Below are 22,330 nucleotides of genomic sequence, written 5' to 3' on the forward strand. Positions count from 1 at the left end.
CTGAGACAGTCGGAAAGTTCACCGACGAACAAGTTGACCATATTCATTCTTTGATCTCTCTCTCTCTCTCTCTTTCTCTCTCTCTCTCTAATTTCTTATCGTGATTTCGGAATCATCCCGGTCGATCCCTGTTGACTCTTCAGGAGCTAACATATATTACGGTCAAATACATTTGAATAGACTCACTTAGCGTTTAATTCTGCAGTGCAACGTACTATTTTTATCCGAAATATCAAGAAAAGATATAAGAAAATTCATCGTACCATCAACATGGTTTCGGCTCACCCCCATCAGAGCGCGGATCACTAAGTTGAACGGGGGAGATGGGCTCAATATCCGCCGTGGGAGCGCAGAGAGGCAAGTTGAGGCCGATTTCGTTGACGCCGATAGAGGGGTCGTTGGGGAAGAGGTCTCCAAAGAAGGCATGCACGATGGTGGAGATGAGCAATCCCAGCGTTGTCACAGTGGAGACGCCAGACAGGAACAGCGATAGTGATTGCGTGACCGGGTTTCTCACTTCTGCTGCGTACCAGATTGCTGCTACAGCCGCGTCCGTCATTGGAAAAGTGTATGCCCACCACGCCAAGGAGAATCTGCGGCCATGTCGATGTAGTAAATGTCAGGGATGGTGAAGTAGAGAAATATAACTAGATAGATAGATAGATGGAGTGGTATATGTATTTCGGAGAGAGAGAAGGAGACGCCAGATGAAAAAACCGAGGGAAGGGGTAAAGAAAGTGAGCGTATTCTGTTATAGGGCTAATTTTTCAAAACAATAAGAGCGAGATGAACACTTGGATAGGTCGGAACGATAGATTGATATATAGGTAGATAGAAAGAAAAAGAATTTTAACGATGTATAGACAGGTATATAATTAAAAAGAGATAGAAGGATTGGCATAAATACTTATCGGAGAAAAAATCAATGGACTGAACAATGAGGCTCATATGGAACTCGAAGCGCTTTCTTCGACCTGATTCAACTCTTGGAAAGGAATGTGCACTACCTAAGGAACTATGCATTAATAGAAACACGTGAATTTTATCTCCTAACTGAATCTTCAATTTTCATATCAGAGGATTGGATGCAAATAGCTCGAAAAAAATGGTTTTGGTTTACTAGAGCCATCAGTATATAGTTTCAGTTCGGTCTCTCTCTCTCTCTCTATATATATATATACGTACGATACATATATATGGAGAGATCAAGAGAGAGAGTGGACGAAGAAATGGTCATTTACCTGAAGCCACGGAAGAAATTGAGGCGAACCACCTGAAGGAAATGAGACCAGCGTCAAGTTTCTTGAATCAAATAGCTTTCCAGAATAGTATGGACTATAACCAATCGAAACATGCTTAATGCGCGCAAAAATGCCACAATAATTGAAACCCACAAAAGGTCATCTTCACTCGTTGAGGCGGGTAGGTTTTGACTTACGAGAGATGTGTAGAGGAAAAGGCCAAGGAAGAATGGAATCCTTGAGAAGTAGTCAAAGGTGCCCTCAATCTTAGCCCAGGCCATGGCAGCGGCGTTAGGGACAGCAACGAAGAGGAAGAACACCGGGTGTAGTTCCTTGGGCAGTGCCTCGTTAGTGGGAAGCCTCTGATACAGCGTTACAAGAAGCACAGCGTAATGGGATAGCCCAACGGAGAAGAAGAAAATTGGCCCTTCCTTGAGGCCCAGAGACGCTCCCAGAAGCGCACCAACGAAGTTCCCAACAATGGAAAGATGATTCGATGGATTGGCCACCTTAGATAGCCGTCGCCGCCCTCCAAACATCCATTGTCCGTAGATTTTAAGCTCAAGACAGAGAATCGGAGCCATGAGAATGTACCAGGCGGGGGGCCCAGCATTGCCCATTAAGTCTAAGGGGATTGAAGGCGGAAGCCCAAGAACAATGAAGAGGCAGGCCACAAAGGGTGCAAAGAAGAAGTTCATCCTTACTGGATGATAGAACTCGGATTGGATCGCCTTGAAGTAAAAGATGGTCTTGAGAGCATAGGCCAAGGAGAGAATGGCCAAGAGAAGAAGCGTGGTGCCCCAGACTAATAAGTTCATTGCTGGGCTTATTCCCTTGAACTCGGTTGAGTGGGACTTTGACAGGGTTTTCCAGAGGACGGATTGGCTCCCCATGCCCACGCAGATGCCAAAAGCAGTTACTGGAAAGCGTTGTAGAAATGGCAGTGTCTTTCTTGCCGGTACTGATTCTTCCTGGGACAGTTTGCGAAAGGGTAGAATGTTATGCGACAAACTTTATAGGTTTATACACAAAGGAATTGGTAAAAATGTATAATTCAGGAAAAGTTATTGATAAGTGAAATTATTTGGCATAATCCAACGTCAATCGTATCATTATCTAGCTAAATTGATCCCATAACATAGGGATAAAATTTGGCAAGCTAGTCTGCATGAACGGGATATAACATCTATGCACATCAAGCAAACATGAATACAGATCTGAAAATGACTTGGCTTGTCACAAGATATCAATTCATTCCTGAAAAGCGTCTAAACTGTTATTTTAATGATGGGGATTTCCATGCTCATGTATATGCCAAAGGTAGTCAATGGAACGTGTTAATATTAACTCAAATCTATATAAAAAGCTAGTCTTGCTCCCCGGATTGGTTTCTCCTGTGATATTTCCCTAAGGGTGAAAACTAACTTTAATTTCCTTAACCAAAAATAATATTTATTTAGCTAGATAATTAGTATTGTTGTCAGTGTTTTCAAATCGATCACAGAATCCTAATAAATGGATTCAATGAATTCAATATGGGATTCAGAAATTCCAATTATGCGTGGGGTCTAATTAATGTGTAGAGGCTATCTATCCTAATTAAAATGGCGGGCTGACTCCTGTTCCCCATATTAGAGGCTAGCCTTCGGGTCACATGTAATGTTCAACTTCTTGAGGTCCTGATGCATAACTATTGACTCAAAAATATTAACCCTCAAGATCAACCTCCTTCAGTGGACTCAGGAATGTTCTCTATCTTATGTTAGACCACATATTTTCCTTACGAATCGGAATGCAAGAAGATATTCCAATATTCAAGATTTAAAAACACAGAGTATCCGCAGTCCTTTTCTCATATTGATTCTTCCAGCCTTACTTTCTAGTTCAATCATTGAGAGAATAATACCGCAGTTTGGAGTTTCTTAACCTCAGGGACGTCGGAAGAGCACCGAGCCCATAACTTAAAAAACATGGGAATATGTTTCTATCCGAGCCTTCCCCATTGCCTCCGGAGGACACTAGAAGGAAAGCATTAAGTTTTGGCTGGAGACTGCCATTGAAGACGCGAATATGGCCTTGGGTGATTCTCCCTTCAGTCTCTTCGTGGCCTTTTAATGTTTTAGTTGTGGGCTATGGAGAGAGCTGAAGGGAAGAAAACGACCAGTGGATGGGGATGGAGAAACGTCGATGAGCCTGCGGATAGTAGGTTCTCTATATCTCAGTTTATTCAGGCGTTTTATTTGTCATTTTTTCTGCCGCTAATGATCACGAGTTCCATGGTTCCAAAAGGAATTTGAAGTGAAAAACTTACGACGACAACTGGACAAAAAACTTCGTGGTGATTCGGAACTTCCATGAATCTTAAGCGAACGTGTTGTGAGTAAAACGCTTCTGGCAGAGAGAAAATTCTCCTGCAAATAAAGGTTCTTTAGTTTTATCTCGAAGATATGAATACCAATAGAACAGAATGCAACATTATGGTAAATAATTAGTTGAGTATATTTTCAATGACAATCATTGTTCCAAGTGCCGAAAGTGAATTAAATCCGGTTCCTCCGATAAATCAGAATCCATTAACAGAAGAAGGAAAGACACGCGAAAGGAGAGAGACAGAGGGAAGAGAAGGAAAAGCTCCAAACCTGCGCAACTCGAAGTACACCTTTGGTTGAACAGGAGGAACTGAGTAACGGAAAGGTGGATGGCTTCGAAAGCCAATCTTCTTGAATAATTTATAGGCAAAGATTAGAGGGATATGAAACTATGTAGGAAAAAAAAAACCTGTGTAATGAAGGGATAGATCAACAGAAACTAAACTGGACAGAATATTGAAAGATACATGGAAAGAGGAGGATACTTGACAGCTTTGATGGTCTCAATATTCAAACGTAAAGGTGTGCAATGTTTCGGAGCCCAATCGGTCCGGTGGGCATGGGTCACGGGCGTTGCTAGCATTGTGATATACTTCTTGGGCATCTCTGCAAAGTCCACTTTCCAAAGGCGGACGTTTCTTCTGTAGAGCACGGCATTGAATGTTCTTCTATTCTCACTAAACAAAAAGTCATAAAATAACCGAAAAATATTAGAGTGAAGGAGCGTAGCAGCCACGGAAAAATCCCGACCGTCAAATCTGCGAAACGCGTTTCCATCAGACGTCCTATAGAAGCTTCGATCAGATTGTGAATTTAGCAGATTGTAACACGGATAACTATCTCATAGACATTATAGAAAAATCTTTTCACATAAAAACTTGGTTGGCGATATGAAGGCGTTGAAGAATCTGATGCGCCACAGAAGTTACGTGAAAAGAGAAGGTTTATCGTTGCGGAATCAATGACGCCGGTAATAACGGACAGAATAAGATTATTGGACTTATATGTTCCAGAGCTCACTCTAAGTGGCTGTCAACAAATTTTTACGCAGATTTCTAAAGCACCCGGCTAACCATTAGCATCTAAACACAAGTTGTATTAAAATCCAATACCTAGACTACAAGGCCGTTGATGCCAGAATTAGTTTTAAACTCATTGTTCGGGTCCCTAATGCGTATTTATTAGCAGTGATAAAACGTTTTTGTCCAAGTTTTACTACTGAGTGGCTTCTGTACTGTGTTATACATAAAACCTTCGGTCCTATTATTAAACATTGGGGGATCGGGAACAATAATACTCCGACGGAACGTATTCGAAACATAAGAAAAGAATAATAAAGTTCCTATCGAACTGTTTGTATCATCAGGTCAATCAAATGTTAAGCCGATGTTGCACAAGTCATGTTTGCCAAGGCAGGTTTGGAAGCAGCTATAGACATACACGTGGTAAAAATAAATCATAATCAAGTTATTTTAAACACAAATCTAGCCTATAAAAAAACCGAAATATAGTTTATAAAGAAATACAAAATAACTCACAAATGTCTTGGATAAAAAGAGCCTTGGATAAAAAGAGCATCACAAATGTCTCAGCTGTATATCACACTTATAATTCAACATAGGTTTTACTCGTAGTTTTTACTTAACGTTTAAAGATTGTCGAGATTTAGTCAATTGAGATCAAGACATCAAAAGGCTAAAATGGACAAAAAAGATGAAAACCCTGAATATTTGTATTGTGAATCGGATGTAAAGCTGATATTACATCTACACATTTTGCCATACCTCCCAAGATATTATTTGCGTATCAAGAATGCCAATAGTCAATAATAAATTTTGGGAAAAGAAAGAGAAGAAATGAGGAATGTGCTAAATAGATAAATTGTGAATGGTTTTCAATTATAAACGATAAATGAGAAAAATAATATTTTTACGTTCCAAAACCCCTAACATAGTACCGTAATGTCTGAGTTGAAAGAACCATGGGAGTAGATGAAAATTTTCTAACATAATTCATATTTCCATATAAAAATTCATCAATTCAGTCAGGTTTTTGGTGGATAGGAATAGTAAATATATCTCCATTGGCATGCATCCATCGTCCGACTTATGCTCCATACTTGGTGGAATGAAACGGGGGGAAACAAATCGTTACTAATACTCTCCAATATTTTTATCATAATTGGTTACGAAATCATTACGGATCAAACTATAGAGATAACTAAAAATGACAATCAAAGAAAATAAATAAACTTAAAGATAAAATCACGAAGAAACTCCCCAAAGTTTTTATAACGAATTAATTACTTTTCAATATACGAGATATAATTTGAAACTTGATATGATAGATTCGTAAGGGAATTTTCATAAACAATGTATCGACTTGCCCACTGGAATTATTTTTTCAACCTTCTAATTGAGAACAGACTGCACTTTACATAGATTTTTGGTATGTGGAAATCTGAATAGAGACTTTTACTCATTCAAATTTCACTTCAGACTTTTCCTTTTGATCCACAACCAAATTTACATGGAAACCAGCTTTAGTTTTGCTTCATTCCATTTTTTGAAACCTCTCTCCATTATTCCGATCTTCAAATATTATTATTTATTTCCTCAATAATTGTTCAATAAAGCGCAAAAAAAATTGTGAACCTGAAATAAAGTTAAATTACTTGTATAGTTTGTAACAATATTAGGCTACAACTCATAGAAGTTTTCTTATATAAACTTCAAGTCACTTAAGTGATATACAAAGATAAATGTACCAAAATCAGGACATAAGTCCCGAATATGATATATATAAAAACTTCAACTCTTAAATAATTTTTAATAAATCCATGTAATATGTTCTAAAACATATGAAAGATTGGGTGGTTTACTATAAATCCAAAGGCTTTCTTATATGTTTTCCTTTCTGGTTTTATAAAGTTACGATGGTCAATTCACCACCTATTGTCCTACATACTTCATATAAACCTAGACCCAACATTTCAATATTTTAGAGTGATATATGTTAAAATTATAGTTAATAAAATTTTCATGGGATTTGCATATATTTTTTTAGTTGAATCATAAATTATTTAGGTGAAATGCTCAAAGTTGGCAAAATTTGAGTCTCTCGAAGTTTGCGCCTATCATGTCATGGATACTAGTCAATACTCATGCAAGAATCAAAAACTATGGAAATGATATACAACTGATTGACCCAAAAACATCAGTGTTACACTTTGTAAGAGTATTATCCAATTATACTTCTATAATATATGTGATTTTGTATTGCAGACAACCTTCTAGTCTAATTACAAGTTTATAGAAAATACCATCGACTTTCATCAAACTTATGTATTCTATTTAGATAAAACAATTTCGTCATATGATTCTTAAAAATATGTAACTGTAAAGATCCTCTTTTCTCCTCAAATCCGTCCCATATTTTCATCAGACACAAGGGATCAAAGATATACTTTTTTGGGTTTTTGGAATATTGTCTTTCAAGAAAGGAAATAAAAGTTCATAATTCAAATTTCAACTAAAACCTTGAATATTATTCATGTTGAATCCTTTTTCCTAATGATAATAACTTTTATATAATTTAAATTTTATTTTAAAACACCAAAAATTCCTGTTTTTGGATTTATGATATAGTCCCTTTGAGAATAATGTTTATTTTCATGGAAACTAAAATCTTTTATTGGAGAAAAAATACTCCATCCAACTTTAAAGTCATAGTTTAAGAGTAACTGGATTAGCTTCGGAATATGTCTCATCGAGTTGAATATTTTTCAATTTTGAAAATAACAAGAATGAAATCTATTTTATACCTCTTTAATATTATTATACTAAAAATTATAAAACACAATTTTACAGAATTTTACAAGATGAATTTTATGCTAGATATTTTACTAGCTCCCAGGTACAGTTTTTTGTGATGTGACTTGCTGTACTAAGACAATAGGTGTGACTTGTCCCTCTCCAACATTTCAACATTTCCAAAATTATGAATCTCCAGCATTGCAATATTAAATAATTGATGTGACTTGATTAATTTTATACAAGTGATCAATGACGGGGAAAATTATAAAATGGTGGAGACTGGGATCTTTGAAACTTATCCCTCTTCTATCGTTCACTCATTCAGTCCAATGCCCTGTGCTGTCCACACTAAAGATCTAGTTCGTCACCACTAAAACTACTACGCTCTTAGGGAGAAGAACTTCGCTCCTTTTGCAATTATAACATCCTTTGTCATTGTGGTTCTGACACGGCCGCGTCTCCTTTTCTGACCTGGCTTCTTTGGCCCTATCCCGGTCACGCAAGCAAGCTTGCCAATTATCACATAATTTTCAACACCCCATGGATATCCCTTAGACAAAGAACGTGTACAGTCTGCTTATAATAGAGTAGCCCATTCATTGTCCACATCTTCTTTCTGACCGTGATCATTCCCTTTCATACATGAGGCGGTGTTGCTGCTGAATTGGATGCGCACATGGATTTATTGGTATGTATGGAAGCTCTACGAGCGCCGATTGAGATTCCAACCGAGAGCTGGCCATTAACTAAATGTCTGCGTTTTGGGTCACTGTCGGCAACTATATTGGCTAGCCGGGGGTCCACTAGACCGCTCCCATTCATCTCTATTTGGTCATTACAAAGTTCCCCATGCCCTCTGCACTGGGGAGTGAAACAGGGCCTGAGTTATTTTCTATGGGAGGTGAATTTTCCTGAAATTCTACTGGTCAAATTTATGAAGTGGTCTGTCTTTGACAACGGAATTCTTCTCTTTTTTCTTTCTAATTCTTCAGATCCCATTTCAGCGGTAGTATTACCCACCGCTTGTATTCTTTGCTAGTCAAGGCAGATCAGCTCCTAAGACGAGCGTGCGCCCATCTTGACGTTTTTCTCTTTCATTGTAGCGGAGATCTGGTCTCTGGAAAGCTTGCATAGATGTAAAAGACTTCATCTCTCTCTCTCTCTCTCTACCTATTTCTTTCTGTCTCTCTCTCCCTCTCCTCTCCTCTCTCTCTCCGTTTCTTTTCTCTCTTTGTCACTCTCTTTCTCTTTCTCTCGCACTCTCTCGTTCTTACTCCCTGTTTCTTTTCCTCTCTTTCTTTCTCGCCCTCTCTCTGCTTCTCGCTCTCCGTCACGCGAGCCCTCTCGTTCTCTCTCTCTCTCTCTCTCGCGACCATTCTCTTTCTCTTTCCTCTTTCTCTCTATCTTCCTCTTTTTCTAGCTCTCTCTAGTTCTCTCTATCTCTGATTATATCTCCCTCTCTCTCTCTCTTGTGCAGACATACTCTCAGTCTATCGCTGTCAATCACAATCATTGATGTATCAGCGAATCAGCTTTGTCCTCGGCTACTGTCACCAGGCTTCAAACTTAGTTGTGACTTCCTCCGAACTCGGCCCTCAGATTGAGTGGTTGACTTTATCTACCTATTGCGCCTGCCCGCCTTATTATTGCAGGTCTTCCAGCACTGAGTTTCGTGCATTTGCACGGGAGTCTAAATGAAGAGTTTCACGAGCAGTTCTTCGCTGGAAGTTCTTACCGGCCGTTAGGTGGGCGAGTAGGGTACTCTAAAGTAAACGATTTAGAAGAGATATAAGGAGGCAAAAGCTGGGTTTTGTCCTCTGTACAGCTTAATGCGTTCATCTGGCTTGAAGATCAGCTGGCGAATTGAGTTTCTGAATTAACAGGTTTGTAACTCGGCCTAGCGTCAGATTTGCTAAATAATTATTGGAAGTATGTTTTCCTTCCTGGAATAATATTTTTCTTCAGTTTGGAGTTTTGTCGTCTGCGGGTGACCACTGAGCTATTGGTCTGTGTTCCATGATAATTTTTGTTTGTCTTCCATTAACTAATCGTGGATTGATTTAATTTTAAATACGTTTTGAAGTACTCGAAAGTTCTTCCGTTGCCCCAGTTTTTCCTTCACTGCTATAGAAAATCAGAAGATACGAACATCAATCCCAATGAAGTGACTTGTAACTGTTCTTTTAGGCGTTGACACTTATGGAAGAAGATCAGGCCAATCGTCCCAAACCACTGACTCCCAAGAATATTGAAACGGAATTTAGATTCAACATGGCAGACGATCAATCTGCCGATGTAAGTTTTTTTGTTTCATCATTATCTGATGATGTGATTCATTTAATTTTGGCTCTCCTCTGATTTTATGATATTAGCGCAAAACAAGAAATTAGAAACAAAGTACAATAGGACTTAGGATAAAGAAAGAGAGCAAAGGAAATACAGATTAAACCTGCGCGAACCATGTTTGCTGAGGGCTATCCAGTCTGCTGCCGTAAACCGTATTTGTTTCTTTCATCATTGTGTGATTATATTGCTCATATAGTTTTGCTTTCCTCAATTTCTGGAAAAAAACAAATATGGACCAAATTTTAATCTGACGGAGGATAAACAAGGAGCACAAAAATATGTAGATTCAACGTGGCCCAAGCCATCATGCTACGGAAAATCAATCTGCCAATAAAACCATGTCTTTTTTATTCCATCAGTATCTCATAATGTCTCAATTTAATTCCTTGTATAAAAAAACAGCGGTTGCTCTATTTTTCTGATTTTTTAACCCAAGAAAGAAAGAGAGAGGTCTAATCGGGCATAGGATAAACAAAGAGAACAAAAAAAGATAGAATGAAAACCGACAATCAATTCTGTCTACATAAATCGTTTTGGCTTTAGTCCATTATAATATGATGGTTTCTTTCATTTAGTATTTTTTTTTTCCTCTGATTTTCTGAAAGTTGAACCGAATAAAAGGAAACAAGACACGAAGTCTAATCAAACGTGGAATCAAGACAGTGTAACAAGATAATTTTTAAACCTTTCTGAAATCTTGTTTACAGGTTTATCAGCGTTACTCTGACTCAGACTGCTGGCTGTCGACTGCGTCAAAGATCCAGCAGATGCAGAGATCCAGAAAATATTTCAACGACGAGTATGAAAGCGAGAGGGGTTCTTCAAGCACGCAATCCCCTCACAGTCCAGCCCCCCAGCAAGGACTTAGTTTTTCTTCTCGACAATCTAATAATAATAATGCCACAAACGACGTTGAGGCAGGAAGAGACAGGTTCCTCGACTCACTCCGCACACGAGCAGGATGGCGTCGCTCGTTGGAGTTGCCGTCTAATCGAGGGAGGTTCCCTTCAGAGGATGCAGGTCTTCCTGCCGATCGATACTTCGACGCGCTGCAAGGACCGGAGCTTGACATCCTCAAGGTTCTTAACTTCTTAAATTCTATTCGAAATTAAGGTTTCCTTTGGAGACATCACCAAGAAAAGAAAAGAAAATGTTAGGAGGAAAACTGCGACGCTTGCAATGGGCTATAGCATTTACCACAGTGGTAGGCGCTTGAACTTTAACATTGTATCAGCCCCAGATTGAGCTGCTACTATGTGCTCTGCTGTGCCAAGGTATAGCTACTACTTTTTTAATTCGATAAGTAGTAGCGCCCTTGCAGTAAACTTTAGCTTTTAGAACAATACTAGGCGCCTGAACCCTAAGATGGTACTAAGCACTTTCCAGGTTGAGCCACTTTTTTGTTGTATATCTACTAATGTATAAGTATTTCTCTTTTACATAGAAAAGTAATTTACGAACCAGATGTGTAGGCCCTTGAATCTTGACATGATATCAAAACTCAGGTGCACAACTACTTAAAGGAGTATCCACTACCTGTGTGTTCTGATGCGCCACAGAGTGTACTAATACTCTAAGATATATCTACTACTTCCTTTACTGAGAAAAGTGGTACCACCTTTGCCATAAGGTATATCTTTAAGCATAGAGGTAGTCGTTTGAATCTCAATATGATATCAGAACCCAGGTTGCACTGCTACTTTGTGCTCTGGTGAACCATAATTTATTGCCACTACCCTAAGATATAACTACTACTTTTTTACAGAGAGAACTGGTAGCACCGTAGTATGATATCAAAGCCCAGACTTCACTACTCTGTCTTAAAGCCTCTAATTGGTGCTCTGTAGAACCACAAGGTATATCCATTACACTAAGATATCAACTACATTTTTACCAAGAAAACTTGTAGTACCCTTGCTATAAACCTTAGCTTTTAACACAGTATTCAGCGTTTAATCTTAACATTCCATTTCGCCATACCTATGTTCTGTGTTTTTTTCTGTCAGCCTTCAGAGCACGCGGTACTGCCGGAGGACAAGGTCTGGCCATTCCTTTTGAGATTTCCCATATCCGCCTTCGGCATCTGCATGGGAGTGGGCAGCCAGTCCATCTTATGGAAAACCCTAGCAGAGTCCCCATCCACAGAGTTCCTAGGGATAAGTCCTGCGATAAATTTTGTTCTCTGGTGTATCACTCTACTGCTCCTGGTTGCTGTCTCCGTGACCTACACTTTGAAGGCCATCTTCTACTTCGAAGCGATTCCAAGGGAGTTCTATCATCCAGTTCGGGTCAACTTCTTCTTTGCTCCTTGGGTCGCAACTCTGTTCCTTGTTCTTGGGCTTCCGCCATCATTTCCAGTTAATCTGAAGGGTGCTAGAGGGGAAGTCGCTTGGTATGTCCTAATGGCACCTATTCTCTTACTTGAGCTTAAAATCTATGGCCAATGGATGTTTGGAGGGCGGCGACGGCTATCTAAAGTGGCCAATCCATCGAATCATCTTTCCATCGTTGGTAACTTCGTTGGTGCGCTTCTGGGTGCGTCGCTTGGCCTCAAGGAAGGACCCATCTTCTTCTTCGCTGTTGGACTTGCCCATTATGCTGTGCTACTTGTGACGCTGTATCAGAGGCTTCCCACTAACGAGGCCCTTCCCAAGGAGCTCCACCCGGTGTTCTTCCTCTTCGTTGCTGTCCCCACCGTCGCTGCCATGGCCTGGTCTGAGATACGAGGCACCTTCGACGATGTCTCCAGGATCCCTTTCTTCCTTGGTTTGTTCCTCTACTCCTCCCTCGTAAGTCCTCCATCATACTCCGTTTTTTGAATGAAACTCTTCTATCTGACACTTTCACGATCCTTTCATTCAGGTTGTTCGCATCAATCTATTCCGTGGCTTCAGGTACTCCCTCTCTCTCTCTCTCTCTCTCTCTCTCTCTCTCTCTATATATATATATATATATATATATCTATCTATCTATCTTTCTTTGTTTCTTTATTTCTTTTGTTTCTATTTTTCTTTCTTTCTTTCTTTCATTCTCTCTTTTTTCTTTCTTTCTTTCTCTCTTTCCTTCTTTCTGTCTTTCTCTCTTTCTCACTTGCTTTCTTTCTTTCTTTCTTTCTCTTTGTTTCTCTCTGTTGTAACTCGTTGAAGAGAAACAACGACCCAAGACGCTACGGTGAAATGCGGAATCAACTCAGACGTGATAACTGTGTCGGCGTATAGAGACAGGAAACAAGAACCTCTTTACGTCACCGGCGTGACGTCAACGTGCAAGGCTCTTGGTGCAGGGCAACGACTTCTCGTATGGTGCTGCGGAGAAACTCCTCAAACTCCCAAGACAAGGGACCGGCCACCAAGGAGTGATGAAGACAAACCAAAGGAGAGAGAGAGAGGAGAAGAGAGGAAGAGACAAGAAGAATGAACAGAAAACTCATATGCCTTACATTTCAGAATAGATTTGCCCTCTATATATAGAGGGCCAATTACAGTTTCAGGGAATTTGAAAGGTCTGGAATATGAAAAGCCAAGAGCCTTTTCATATTCTCCAAAGAAGCCTCTTCATATTCCCACAAAGAGACAAGAGGAGGGGGGTTAAAACTTTTCAACTCCCCCTTCCTTTATTGGGGTTTGACTAGTCAAGCCCTCCCCCTTCACATTCCCGTAATGGGGGGGCTGACACACCCCAACAAACTCCACCTTGGCAGACACCCCAGTCGCGCTAGGTGTTCTTGTCGCTTTCCCACGTCGCAGGCGCTCCACCTCCATCAAGGTACCTGCAACATGCACCAAGTCCAAACAATGTTTGAACTTCTCCACCGTGACAACCTTCGTCAACATGTCTGCGGCATTCTCCTCCGTGTGCACCTTCTGAAGGATAATCTCCTCAGAATTCAACAGCTCCCGGATCTTGTGATACCGCACGTCAATGTGCTTCGACCGTGCATGGTAGACCTGATTCTTTGCCAAGCAAATGGCACTCTGACTGTCACATAACAGAGGAACTCCACCTTGAGCAATGCCGAGTTCTTTGAACAAACCCTTCAGCCACAAGGCTTCCTTAGCAGCTTCCGTGGCCGCCATGTACTCCGCCTCCGTTGTAGACAATGCCACAGTTGACTGGAGTGTTGACTTCCAGCTCACAGGTCCACCGGCCACCGTAAACACATAACCGGTCGTGGATCTTTGATTGTCAATGTCACCTGCAAAATCAGCATCGACATAACCACATACTGAAAGTGAACTCCCTTTGTTGAAGAGAATTCCTGTATCAGTTGTGCCCTTCAAGTATCGAAGAATCCATTTCACCGCACTCCAATGCTCCTTCCCCGGATTGCTCATAAATCTGCTCACCAGTCCAACTACGTGAGCAATATCCGGCCTTGTACAGATCATAGCATACATGAGAGAACCAACGGCACTAGCATAGGGAATAGACTTCATTTCAGCGATGTCTTCAACAGCTTCAGGTCTCTGCGCAACGGACAACCTGAAATGGTTAGCAAGAGGAGTATTCACTGCTTTAGCATTCCTCATGCCAAACAGATCAACAATCTTCTCAAGATAGCTCCTCTGAGTCAACCATAGACGACCATTCGCACGGTCTCTATGAATCTCCATTCCAAGGATCTTCTTCGCAGCACCCAGATCCTTCATTTCAAATTCCCTGCTCAACAATGCCTTCAACCGTCCAATCTCATGTAAATTCTTCGAAGCAATGAGCATGTCATCCACATAGAGCATCAAATATATAGGAGAACCATCATCACATATCTTCATGTAGACGCAACAATCAAATTCGCACCTTGAATAGCCAATGCGCACCATGAATGAGTCGAACTTCTTGTACCACTACCTCGGAGACTGCTTCAGCCCATACATGGACTTCCTCAGCCTGCAAACAAGGTTCTCTACCCCCGGTACAACGAAGCCTTCAGGTTGCTGCATGTAGATCACTTCCTCCAAATCACCATGAAGGAATGCCGTCTTCACGTCCAACTGCTCCAGCTCCATGTTTTCATGCGCAACAATAGCTAACACCATGCGAATAGATGTATGTTTAACAACAGGTGAGAAGATCTCATTATAATCAACTCCCTGTTTTTGAGCAAAGCCCTTTGCGACTAGCCGTGCTTTGTATGATGGCTGCTCTGCCTCGGAAAGTGGCGCCTTCTTCTTAAACACCCACTTGCATCCGATGGCTCGCTTCCCTGCCGGAAGCTCCACCAACTCCCATGTTTGGTTCTTGTCCAAGGATGTGCGTTCCTCGGACATCGCTTGCAGCCATTTCTCTTTCTCGGGGCAATTCAGTGCCTCCTTGAAAGACGTTGGTTCTCCATCTCCTACAAACAAAGCAATAGTCACATCATCCTCCAGACATGCAGGCGGCCTCGTCTCCCGCCTCGCCCGCCTAACAGCAATGCTCTCAGAATTCTCTACGGCCTCATCAGCTGATTCTCCACCATCAGCTGAACTGGGTGGAATCTGCACATTCTCCACCTCCACCCAAGTCCTCTCTTGGACATTGCCGCCACCTGAATTCTGATCTCCCTGCTCATTGGAAGGCTTCACCATGTGATTTTCGTCAAAAACCACATCCCTGCTGAACACAATCTTTTGCATATCCGGATCCCAAAGCCGATAGCCTTTCACTTCGTCGCTATACCCCAAGAAAATGCACTTCTTGGACTTTGGATCAAGCTTTGACCTCTCATCAGCAGGTGTAAGGACATAACCTGGACATCCAAAAACACGCAACATGGAGTAGTCCACAGGTTTTCCAGTCTATACCTCTTCAGCCACCTTCCCGTCAAGAGCAGAATTTGGCGACCTATTCACCAAGTACACCGCCATTTGAATTGCCTCTGCCCAGAACTCCTTGGGCAATTCAGCATTCAACCGCAAACACCTTGCTCTCTCCGCAATGGTGCGGTTCATGCGTTCTGCAACGCCATTCTGCTGAGGGGTCTTCTTCACCGTAAAGTGACGCCGAATGCCATGCTCTGCGCAGAACTGATCAAATTCAGAATTCTTAAATTCCGTACCACTGTCAGTCCGCAAGACCTTGATCTTCCTCCCCGTTTGGTTCTCAACTCTTGCACACCAAGTCTTGAACCGTGAGAAAACGTCCGACTTGTGCTTCAAGAAGTAAACCCAAACTTTCCTGGAAAAATCATCAACAAACGTTAGAAAATACAGAGCACCTCCACAGCTCATCACGTCAACGGGCCCCCAAACACCAGCATGGATGTAATCCATGACACCGCCAGTATCATGTTTTGCCGCCTTGAACGTCACCCGACACTGTTTGCCCATGACACAATACTTGCAAAAGTCCAACTTGCAAGACCTCACGCCTGGTAGCAGACCTCGTGCATGTAGCTTCTGCATGCCGGCTTCACTCATGTGGCCCAAGCGCAAGTGCCACAAGAGTGTGTAGTCCGTCCTTGGCTCCCGTGGTGTAGCAACTGCAGCTCCACCGATCACAATGCTCCCTTCAAGCTTGTAAATGTTGGCTCGTAGACGTGCCCCCTTCATCACAACGAGCGCTCCTTTACAAACTTTCAATACTCCGTCCGCAGCCTTGAATGTGCAGCCATTCGCCTCCAAGTACCCGAGCGAAATCAAACTTTGCCGTAGATCCAACACGTGCCGCACATTACCCAGCATTTTGATTGCTCCATCGAACATCCGGATCTTCACCGTTCCAACGCCAACAATCTTGCAAGGAGCATCGTTCCCCATAGAAACAACTCCTGAAGCACTTGCATAAGAGTGAAACCAGTCAGCGTGAGGGCATAAATGGTAAGAGCAGCCAGAATCCAAAATCCACGAGTCTACTAATTCATCAGCGGCGACCAAGGCAGAGTAGACGTCTCCGTCGCTACCCTCCTCAACCCTCGCGACATTAGCAGTGCTCGTCTCTGCAGCATCCGTCTTCCCATTCTTCAACTTTGGACAATCTCTCCGAAGATGTCCTTTCTCGTGACACTTGTGGCATGTCACGCTCTTCAACCAATTGGTCCGAGACTTGGACCGATGGTTCTTCTCTCCCGACTTCCCCTTCTCCTTCTGCCGTCCACGTTCCTTCCCGTTCTTCACGTAGAGTGCCTCGCCATGGGTATCTTCAGCTCCTTTCTTCCGCTGATAATACTCCATCAAGGTTGTAATAACCTCCTCAAGACCTGGCGCTTTGCTTCCATGCAACAAGGTCGTCACGAGGTGATCGTATGACTCGGGAAGAGAAACCAGCAGAAATATCACTTTGTTCTCGTCAGAGAACACCTCCTCAATCTTCATCAGATCTGTAATCAACTGATTAAAACAATCAATGTGAACAGATAAATCAGCACCTTCAGCCATTCGTAGCCCGAACAATCTTCTCTTCAACGCCAACTTGCTCATCATCGACTTTGATGCAAAGCGCTTCGCCAACTTATCCCAAATCGCCGCGGGATCCTTGTCGCCGAGAACATGATAAAGAGCACTATCAGACAAGCATGATCGAATTGTGCTCGCGGCCTTCTGCTGATACTTGTACCAATCCGTTGCCGTAACATTATCAGGCTTCGACCTGTCCAAGGTCAACGTCAAATCCTGCTGGATCAACAGATCGTACACCCACTGCTGCCACAGGTTAAAGTTCGACGAGCTGTCTAGCTTCTCAACATCAAAACGAGATGAAGACGACGTCATATCAAATCCGAGTAAAACAACCAATAGCTCTGATACCACTTGTTGTAACTCGTTGAAGAGAAACAACGACCCAAGACGCTACGGTGAAATGCGGAATCAACTCGGACGTGATAACTGTGTCGGCGTATAGAGACAGGAAACAAGAACCTCTTTACGTCACCGGCGTGACGTCAACGTGCAAGGCTCTTGGTGCAGGGCAACGACTTCTCGTATGGTGCTACGGAGAAACTCCTCAAACTCCCAAGACAAGGGAGCGGCCACCAAGGAGTGATGAAGACAAACCAAAGGAGAGAGAGAGAGGAGAAGAGAGGAAGAGACAAGAAGAATGAACAGAAAACTCATATGCCTTACATTTCAGAATAGATTTGCCCTCTATATATAGAGGGCCAATTACAGTTTCAGGGAATTTGAAAGGTCTGGAATATGAAAAGCCAAGAGCCTTTTCATATTCTCCAAAGAAGCCTCTTCATATTCCCACAAAGAGACAAGAGGAGGGGGGTTAAAACTTTTCAACTCCCCCTTCCTTTATTGGGGTTTGACTAGTCAAGCCCTCCCCCTTCACATTCCCGTAATGGGGGGGCTGACACACCCCAACTCTCTCTCTCTCTCTCTTTCTTTCTCTATGTTTCTCTCTCTCTCTCTCTCTCTCTTTCTTTCTTTCTTTCTTTCTCTCTCTATATCTACCTACCTACTTATGCATATGTCTTAATGTCTATGTATATAACCATTCAATCGTCCATTCGTCTATCAAACAATCCATCTATCTATATCTGTCTTTCAATTTATTTATCGTTCATTCTTACTATCTTTCTCTCTATCTTTCCATCTATACTTAAATGTATATGTCTTTATATCAATTATTCTATGAATATATATTCCATCAATCTGCTAATCCATATATTTATTTATCTTTATTTATATCCATTAATGTCTATCGACCAAACTGTATATATGTCCATTTAGCAAGAGATGTCTTCTCAAACAGGCAGATATCTATCTATTGATTTATTAACCTTTCTTTGTATATCGATACAAAAATCTCCAGAAATAAAAGGAATGGGTATTTGTCCTAGGTTCTCGCTGGCTTGGTGGGCGTATACATTTCCGATGACAGATGCTGCAGTAGCGTCGATCTGGTACGCAGAAGAAGTGAGGAACCCAGTCACAAAATCTCTGTCTATGGTCCTGGCAGCGGTGTCCACACTAGCAATGGTGGCCTTGCTCATCTCCTCTGCAATCCATGCCATCGTCTTGGGCGACCTCTTTCCCAACGATCTCTCCATTGCCGTCGCAGAGACGTGCCCAAGGCCTCCCCAGAATCCCTCTCGTGTGGACAGAGAGCCTGTCTTAAACGTAGATGTCAACGATCGGTGCACTACCCGAGATGAATCGAACATGTATTAATCCCTCTATGATCTCTCGCTATATATACGACTCTTAACTTTTCTGTTTGATTTCCGATGTCCGCAATGGATATGTTAGAGAGTCAAAGTTAAAAGCTAATACAAGATGAACGTACCTTTGACTTGTTGGTCCATTTTCGGAGCAGAACATAATATGAAATCATAAGATGCTTGGCGATGGCTATTGTTAAGAAATGTGAGATGCCCCGAAACCAAGAATATAGAAGTAGAAAAGAATAGAGGAGAAGAAGAGAGAAGGGGGCATCTCACGATCTTCATCATCAAGCCATTTAGGCTGAAACAACAGAGTGCAAAAGAGATAGACGAGGATAAGTGGATGACAGGGCGACGGGCGGAGCCGCCGCCTTGGGACACGCATTGTAGTAAGAAAAGCCTCATTGAAACAAGACCATTACAGGGTTATTTATAGTCTCATAATCAGACCGTTCTACTGCTATTTGTTGTGATTCAGTTTTAGCAACTGACGGTTTCATGGCAGTTTCCGAATTCAACTGTTTCATGGCAACAGTTTCTTGATTTACCATTGCCTCCTTTACAGCTATCACCAATTTTGCTTCTTATTTTGGAAAATGTTTTATTTGATTGTAGACTCGTTTGGGCTTGAAATAGCGCAATAGACTATGGCTTGACTGAGGGAAACCTAGGCCGTGTTAACTAGCAATCCATCAAGTTACTGGACGTCCGGATTTGTTTGATAAGCTAATCATATCAAGAAATAGACTCCATTTACTGAAACGTCCATCGGGCGAATCCTTTCGATTATAAAATATCAAGTTGTGAATATAGTCGGGTAAGAATGGTTCATAATGTTATAGAGGAACTATAAAATTTTCTATGCATTCAAATTAAGCATATATAAAGTATTTCATGTTTATGTCTCTAAATCTTTTGCACATAACACAATTTTTAAAATAGCGGATTTTTCTTTTCCATTTCATCCTTTGAACTTAACCTTGTATTATGCTTGATTGAGTTTCAAATTTCCCAAATCCTGAATTAAATATTAACTTTCCAAATTCTCCTTGAATATTGTTCGTTTGTTTTAAATTTCTTGTTTCGGTTTGACCGTAATATTGGTTTATAATTTTTATTTTTGAGTTGTCTTGATTTCACATATGATGATTTAACTTTTGAATGAAATTATATACACATAATCTTTTATATCTTCAACTGAATGAGAATTCATGCCATAAACCAAACTTCACTGAGAAGCACTGAAATAATTTCATTCAAACAAGTGTACTGAATCATTGAGCTGGTGATTACTCGTGTGAGATAACATGAAGTTTTGAAAATTTCATGCCTTGCAATTTCAATTTCATGACGTAAACCTAAAGTATGTTCATGCTTTATAAGTTTAGGTGGTTACAAATAAAATTAAATAAACACACGCCTATAAAAATAAAACAAATCAGTTCCAAAACTTAATTTCTAAGAATTATATGAATAAGTTATCTTTTATATATTCTGAAAGCTTTATAAAATAGATTTAGGGATGATAAGGATAAAATGTAATATTAATACATTTAGCTCATTCATGTCACTGAAAGTGTAATAAATATTATCATATTTTATTTATAATATATATATATAGATTGAAGCTACAAGCCTTATCGTATGAATCAGGTTGTTTAAATTGAGTATATATCTTTTCATTTCATTTACCACATCAGTATATATTAGTATATTTCATTCTGTATCCGATAGTCAATCTGAATATATGTATATATATATATATATATCTTACTGTGCCTTTTCAAGTTTCCAAGCTATAACCTAGTTTCTATCCTGGTCTCTTATTCTTAAGGGCTTGAAATTTTATATCAATAGTAAAGGCCTCTAGAGCTATGTCCTTCTCAGTATAGACTTGTGAACAGAAAATCAACATTTGACTCATTCCCTTTGAAGGGACTACAATGCAGTGTGAATATACACATCACTTGTCTGAATATATGTTTTCACCAATCCCTACATGAAAAGCGCAGTGCGAATTTGATGGATGTCCACACCATAACTCACACAATCCCAAAACGGATTGCAGATTTGGACTTGAACTTTAATATTTCACTTTACAAAAATATTTATATGACAAAAAATAAATTAATATTGTACCATCAGTAGATAATCCTGAATATTTATTTTTATAGAATGCTTACAAGTTTTGAATTATATTTATTATTACTGACGTCCACCACTATGTAGATAGCCATTTAGCATGGCACATTGTTTTGAAAATGACATCATTATTATCAATATCCACCATTATATAAACAACAATAATAACATTCTTAATACCTATAAATGTAGGGTTAGTATTTTAAAACAACAGTGTTTTATTTAGCCATGCTATAATAAAATTATAATGTTTAAACAATCTTTATAAGTATTGGCATCCAATAATACGTATATAATAACAATTATATTATGAAACTTAAAACATACTATTCAAAATTTAATGACCATAGCTTATTATTTAGGTATCCAATTTTTAAATAACTTTATAAGCTTGTAAAGGTGTATGTAATTTGAAGTGTGCACCACAATGTAGATAATTACTATTATATTTTGCAATCTTAAAAATTTCATATTTTATTTGCATTGCTTATAATGTAGACATGAAGTATTCATTACACCTTTACAAGATTGAAAGAAACTTTGTAATTATTCACATCTACCACTATGTAGACAACAAGTACTCTATTTTCCAAAAAAAAAATTACTATTTAATATTTTGTAAGCATAACTTACTACATTGCTATGAAATATTTGTGAATTATTTTGTACATTAAAATTGCATACACAATAGACATGAATATCTGAATAGAGTTTTTGAGAGGAGAGGAGTTTTTTTGGCACATCTCTCATCAATACAACATATAGTGCGTAAAGGGTTTATTAACTTGAAGCAAAAATAGGTTTAACAACGTCCTCTTCACTATCTTCAACCTTTTTCTTGGTATCATTGTTGAAAACGTCCTCTACTCCACATCAGCTTCAATATCATGATTAGATGTATGCTCTCTTGTGTCAATCTGGATCACTTGCAGTTGATGATGGCATGACAAGTAGAGAAGAATCTCTCTTAATGTTTACTTGTCATCAAGAAAGATAATAACTATTTCACAAATATTGGTAAAATTCGATATGAGTGTTGACCAATAGACGTCCACTGGTTAATGGGTCTGTTCCCATGATAAGAGTGTAGTCTACAGAACCTTTCTATAATCTTGTAGGACTAAATGCTTGCATAATCCTGTATATCGCTTTTCTCGTTATGTCAAATCATGTATTGCAGTGAGCATCTCTCTAAGCTAAAGTATAGCCTTCGCAATGTAGATGAATTAAAGCCATCACAAGCATTTAGTGTTCTCTGTCATTCACCCCAAGAAGGTCATTGTCATCTAGAAACGACTGCTCCAATGACACCTATGTCACACATAGGGCACC

At 40.2% G+C, this 22,330-nt stretch overlaps 2 protein-coding genes across 7 annotated transcripts; one reads left to right on the top strand and one right to left on the bottom strand.

Annotated features, from left to right (window-relative positions):
- Positions 1-217: 217 nt before the first annotated feature.
- Positions 218-4,258, bottom strand: LOC144709401 (S-type anion channel SLAH3-like). Of its 2 annotated transcripts, XM_078582950.1 has the most exons (5): positions 3,881-4,258; positions 3,553-3,652; positions 1,439-2,212; positions 1,242-1,273; positions 218-593 (listed from the first exon to the last, which is right to left on the bottom strand). In XM_078582950.1, the coding sequence occupies exons 2-5, from the start codon at positions 3,595-3,597 to the stop codon at positions 266-268; spliced, it is 1,179 nt and encodes a 392-aa protein (XP_078439076.1). In that variant the 5' UTR covers positions 3,598-3,652; positions 3,881-4,258; the 3' UTR covers positions 218-265. The 2 variants fall into 2 exon arrangements, with proteins under 2 accessions (XP_078439076.1, XP_078439078.1); XM_078582952.1 differs by lacking the exon at positions 3,553-3,652.
- Positions 4,259-8,508: 4,250 nt separating this feature from the next.
- Positions 8,509-18,913, top strand: LOC144709659 (S-type anion channel SLAH2-like). 5 transcript variants are annotated; one of them, XM_078583264.1, is made up of 6 exons: positions 8,509-9,308; positions 9,613-9,720; positions 10,479-10,850; positions 11,778-12,560; positions 12,634-12,665; positions 12,918-13,247. In XM_078583264.1, the coding sequence occupies exons 2-6, from the start codon at positions 9,625-9,627 to the stop codon at positions 13,186-13,188; spliced, it is 1,554 nt and encodes a 517-aa protein (XP_078439390.1). In that variant the 5' UTR covers positions 8,509-9,308; positions 9,613-9,624; the 3' UTR covers positions 13,189-13,247. The 5 variants fall into 5 exon arrangements, with proteins under 5 accessions (XP_078439390.1, XP_078439392.1, XP_078439389.1 ...); XM_078583266.1 differs by having other exon boundaries at positions 8,511-9,308; positions 11,778-12,537; positions 12,918-13,124; XM_078583263.1 differs by lacking the exon at positions 12,918-13,247 and adding an exon at positions 18,533-18,913 and having other exon boundaries at positions 8,513-9,308; positions 11,778-12,537.
- Positions 18,914-22,330: the final 3,417 nt, after the last annotated feature.

The sequence above is a fragment of the Wolffia australiana genome, chromosome 11, assembly GCF_029677425.1.
Source record: "Wolffia australiana isolate 7733 chromosome 11, ASM2967742v1".
Classification (NCBI taxonomy): Eukaryota; Viridiplantae; Streptophyta; class Magnoliopsida; order Alismatales; family Araceae; genus Wolffia; species Wolffia australiana.

What these genes read in the sequence shown, in the direction of transcription:
- LOC144709659 (XM_078583261.1), top strand. Translation starts at nt 9,625, where the DNA reads ATGGAAGAAGATCAGGCCAATCGTCCCAAACCACTGACTCCCAAGAAT. An exon ending in TGTTCCTCTACTCCTCCCTC is followed by an intron (nt 12,561 to 12,633) that starts GTAAGTCCTCCA and finishes CCTTTCATTCAG; the next exon opens with GTTGTTCGCATCAATCTATT. An exon ending in AATCTATTCCGTGGCTTCAG is followed by an intron (nt 12,666 to 18,532) that starts GTACTCCCTCTC and finishes TATTTGTCCTAG; the next exon opens with GTTCTCGCTGGCTTGGTGGG.
- LOC144709401 (XM_078582950.1), bottom strand. Translation starts at nt 3,597, where the DNA reads ATGGAAGTTCCGAATCACCACGAAGTTTTTTGTCCAGTTGTCGTC. An exon ending in TTTTTTGTCCAGTTGTCGTC is followed by an intron (nt 2,213 to 3,552) that starts GTAAGTTTTTCA and finishes AAACTGTCCCAG; the next exon opens with GAAGAATCAGTACCGGCAAG. An exon ending in AATTTCTTCCGTGGCTTCAG is followed by an intron (nt 594 to 1,241) that starts GTAAATGACCAT and finishes ACATGGCCGCAG; the next exon opens with ATTCTCCTTGGCGTGGTGGG.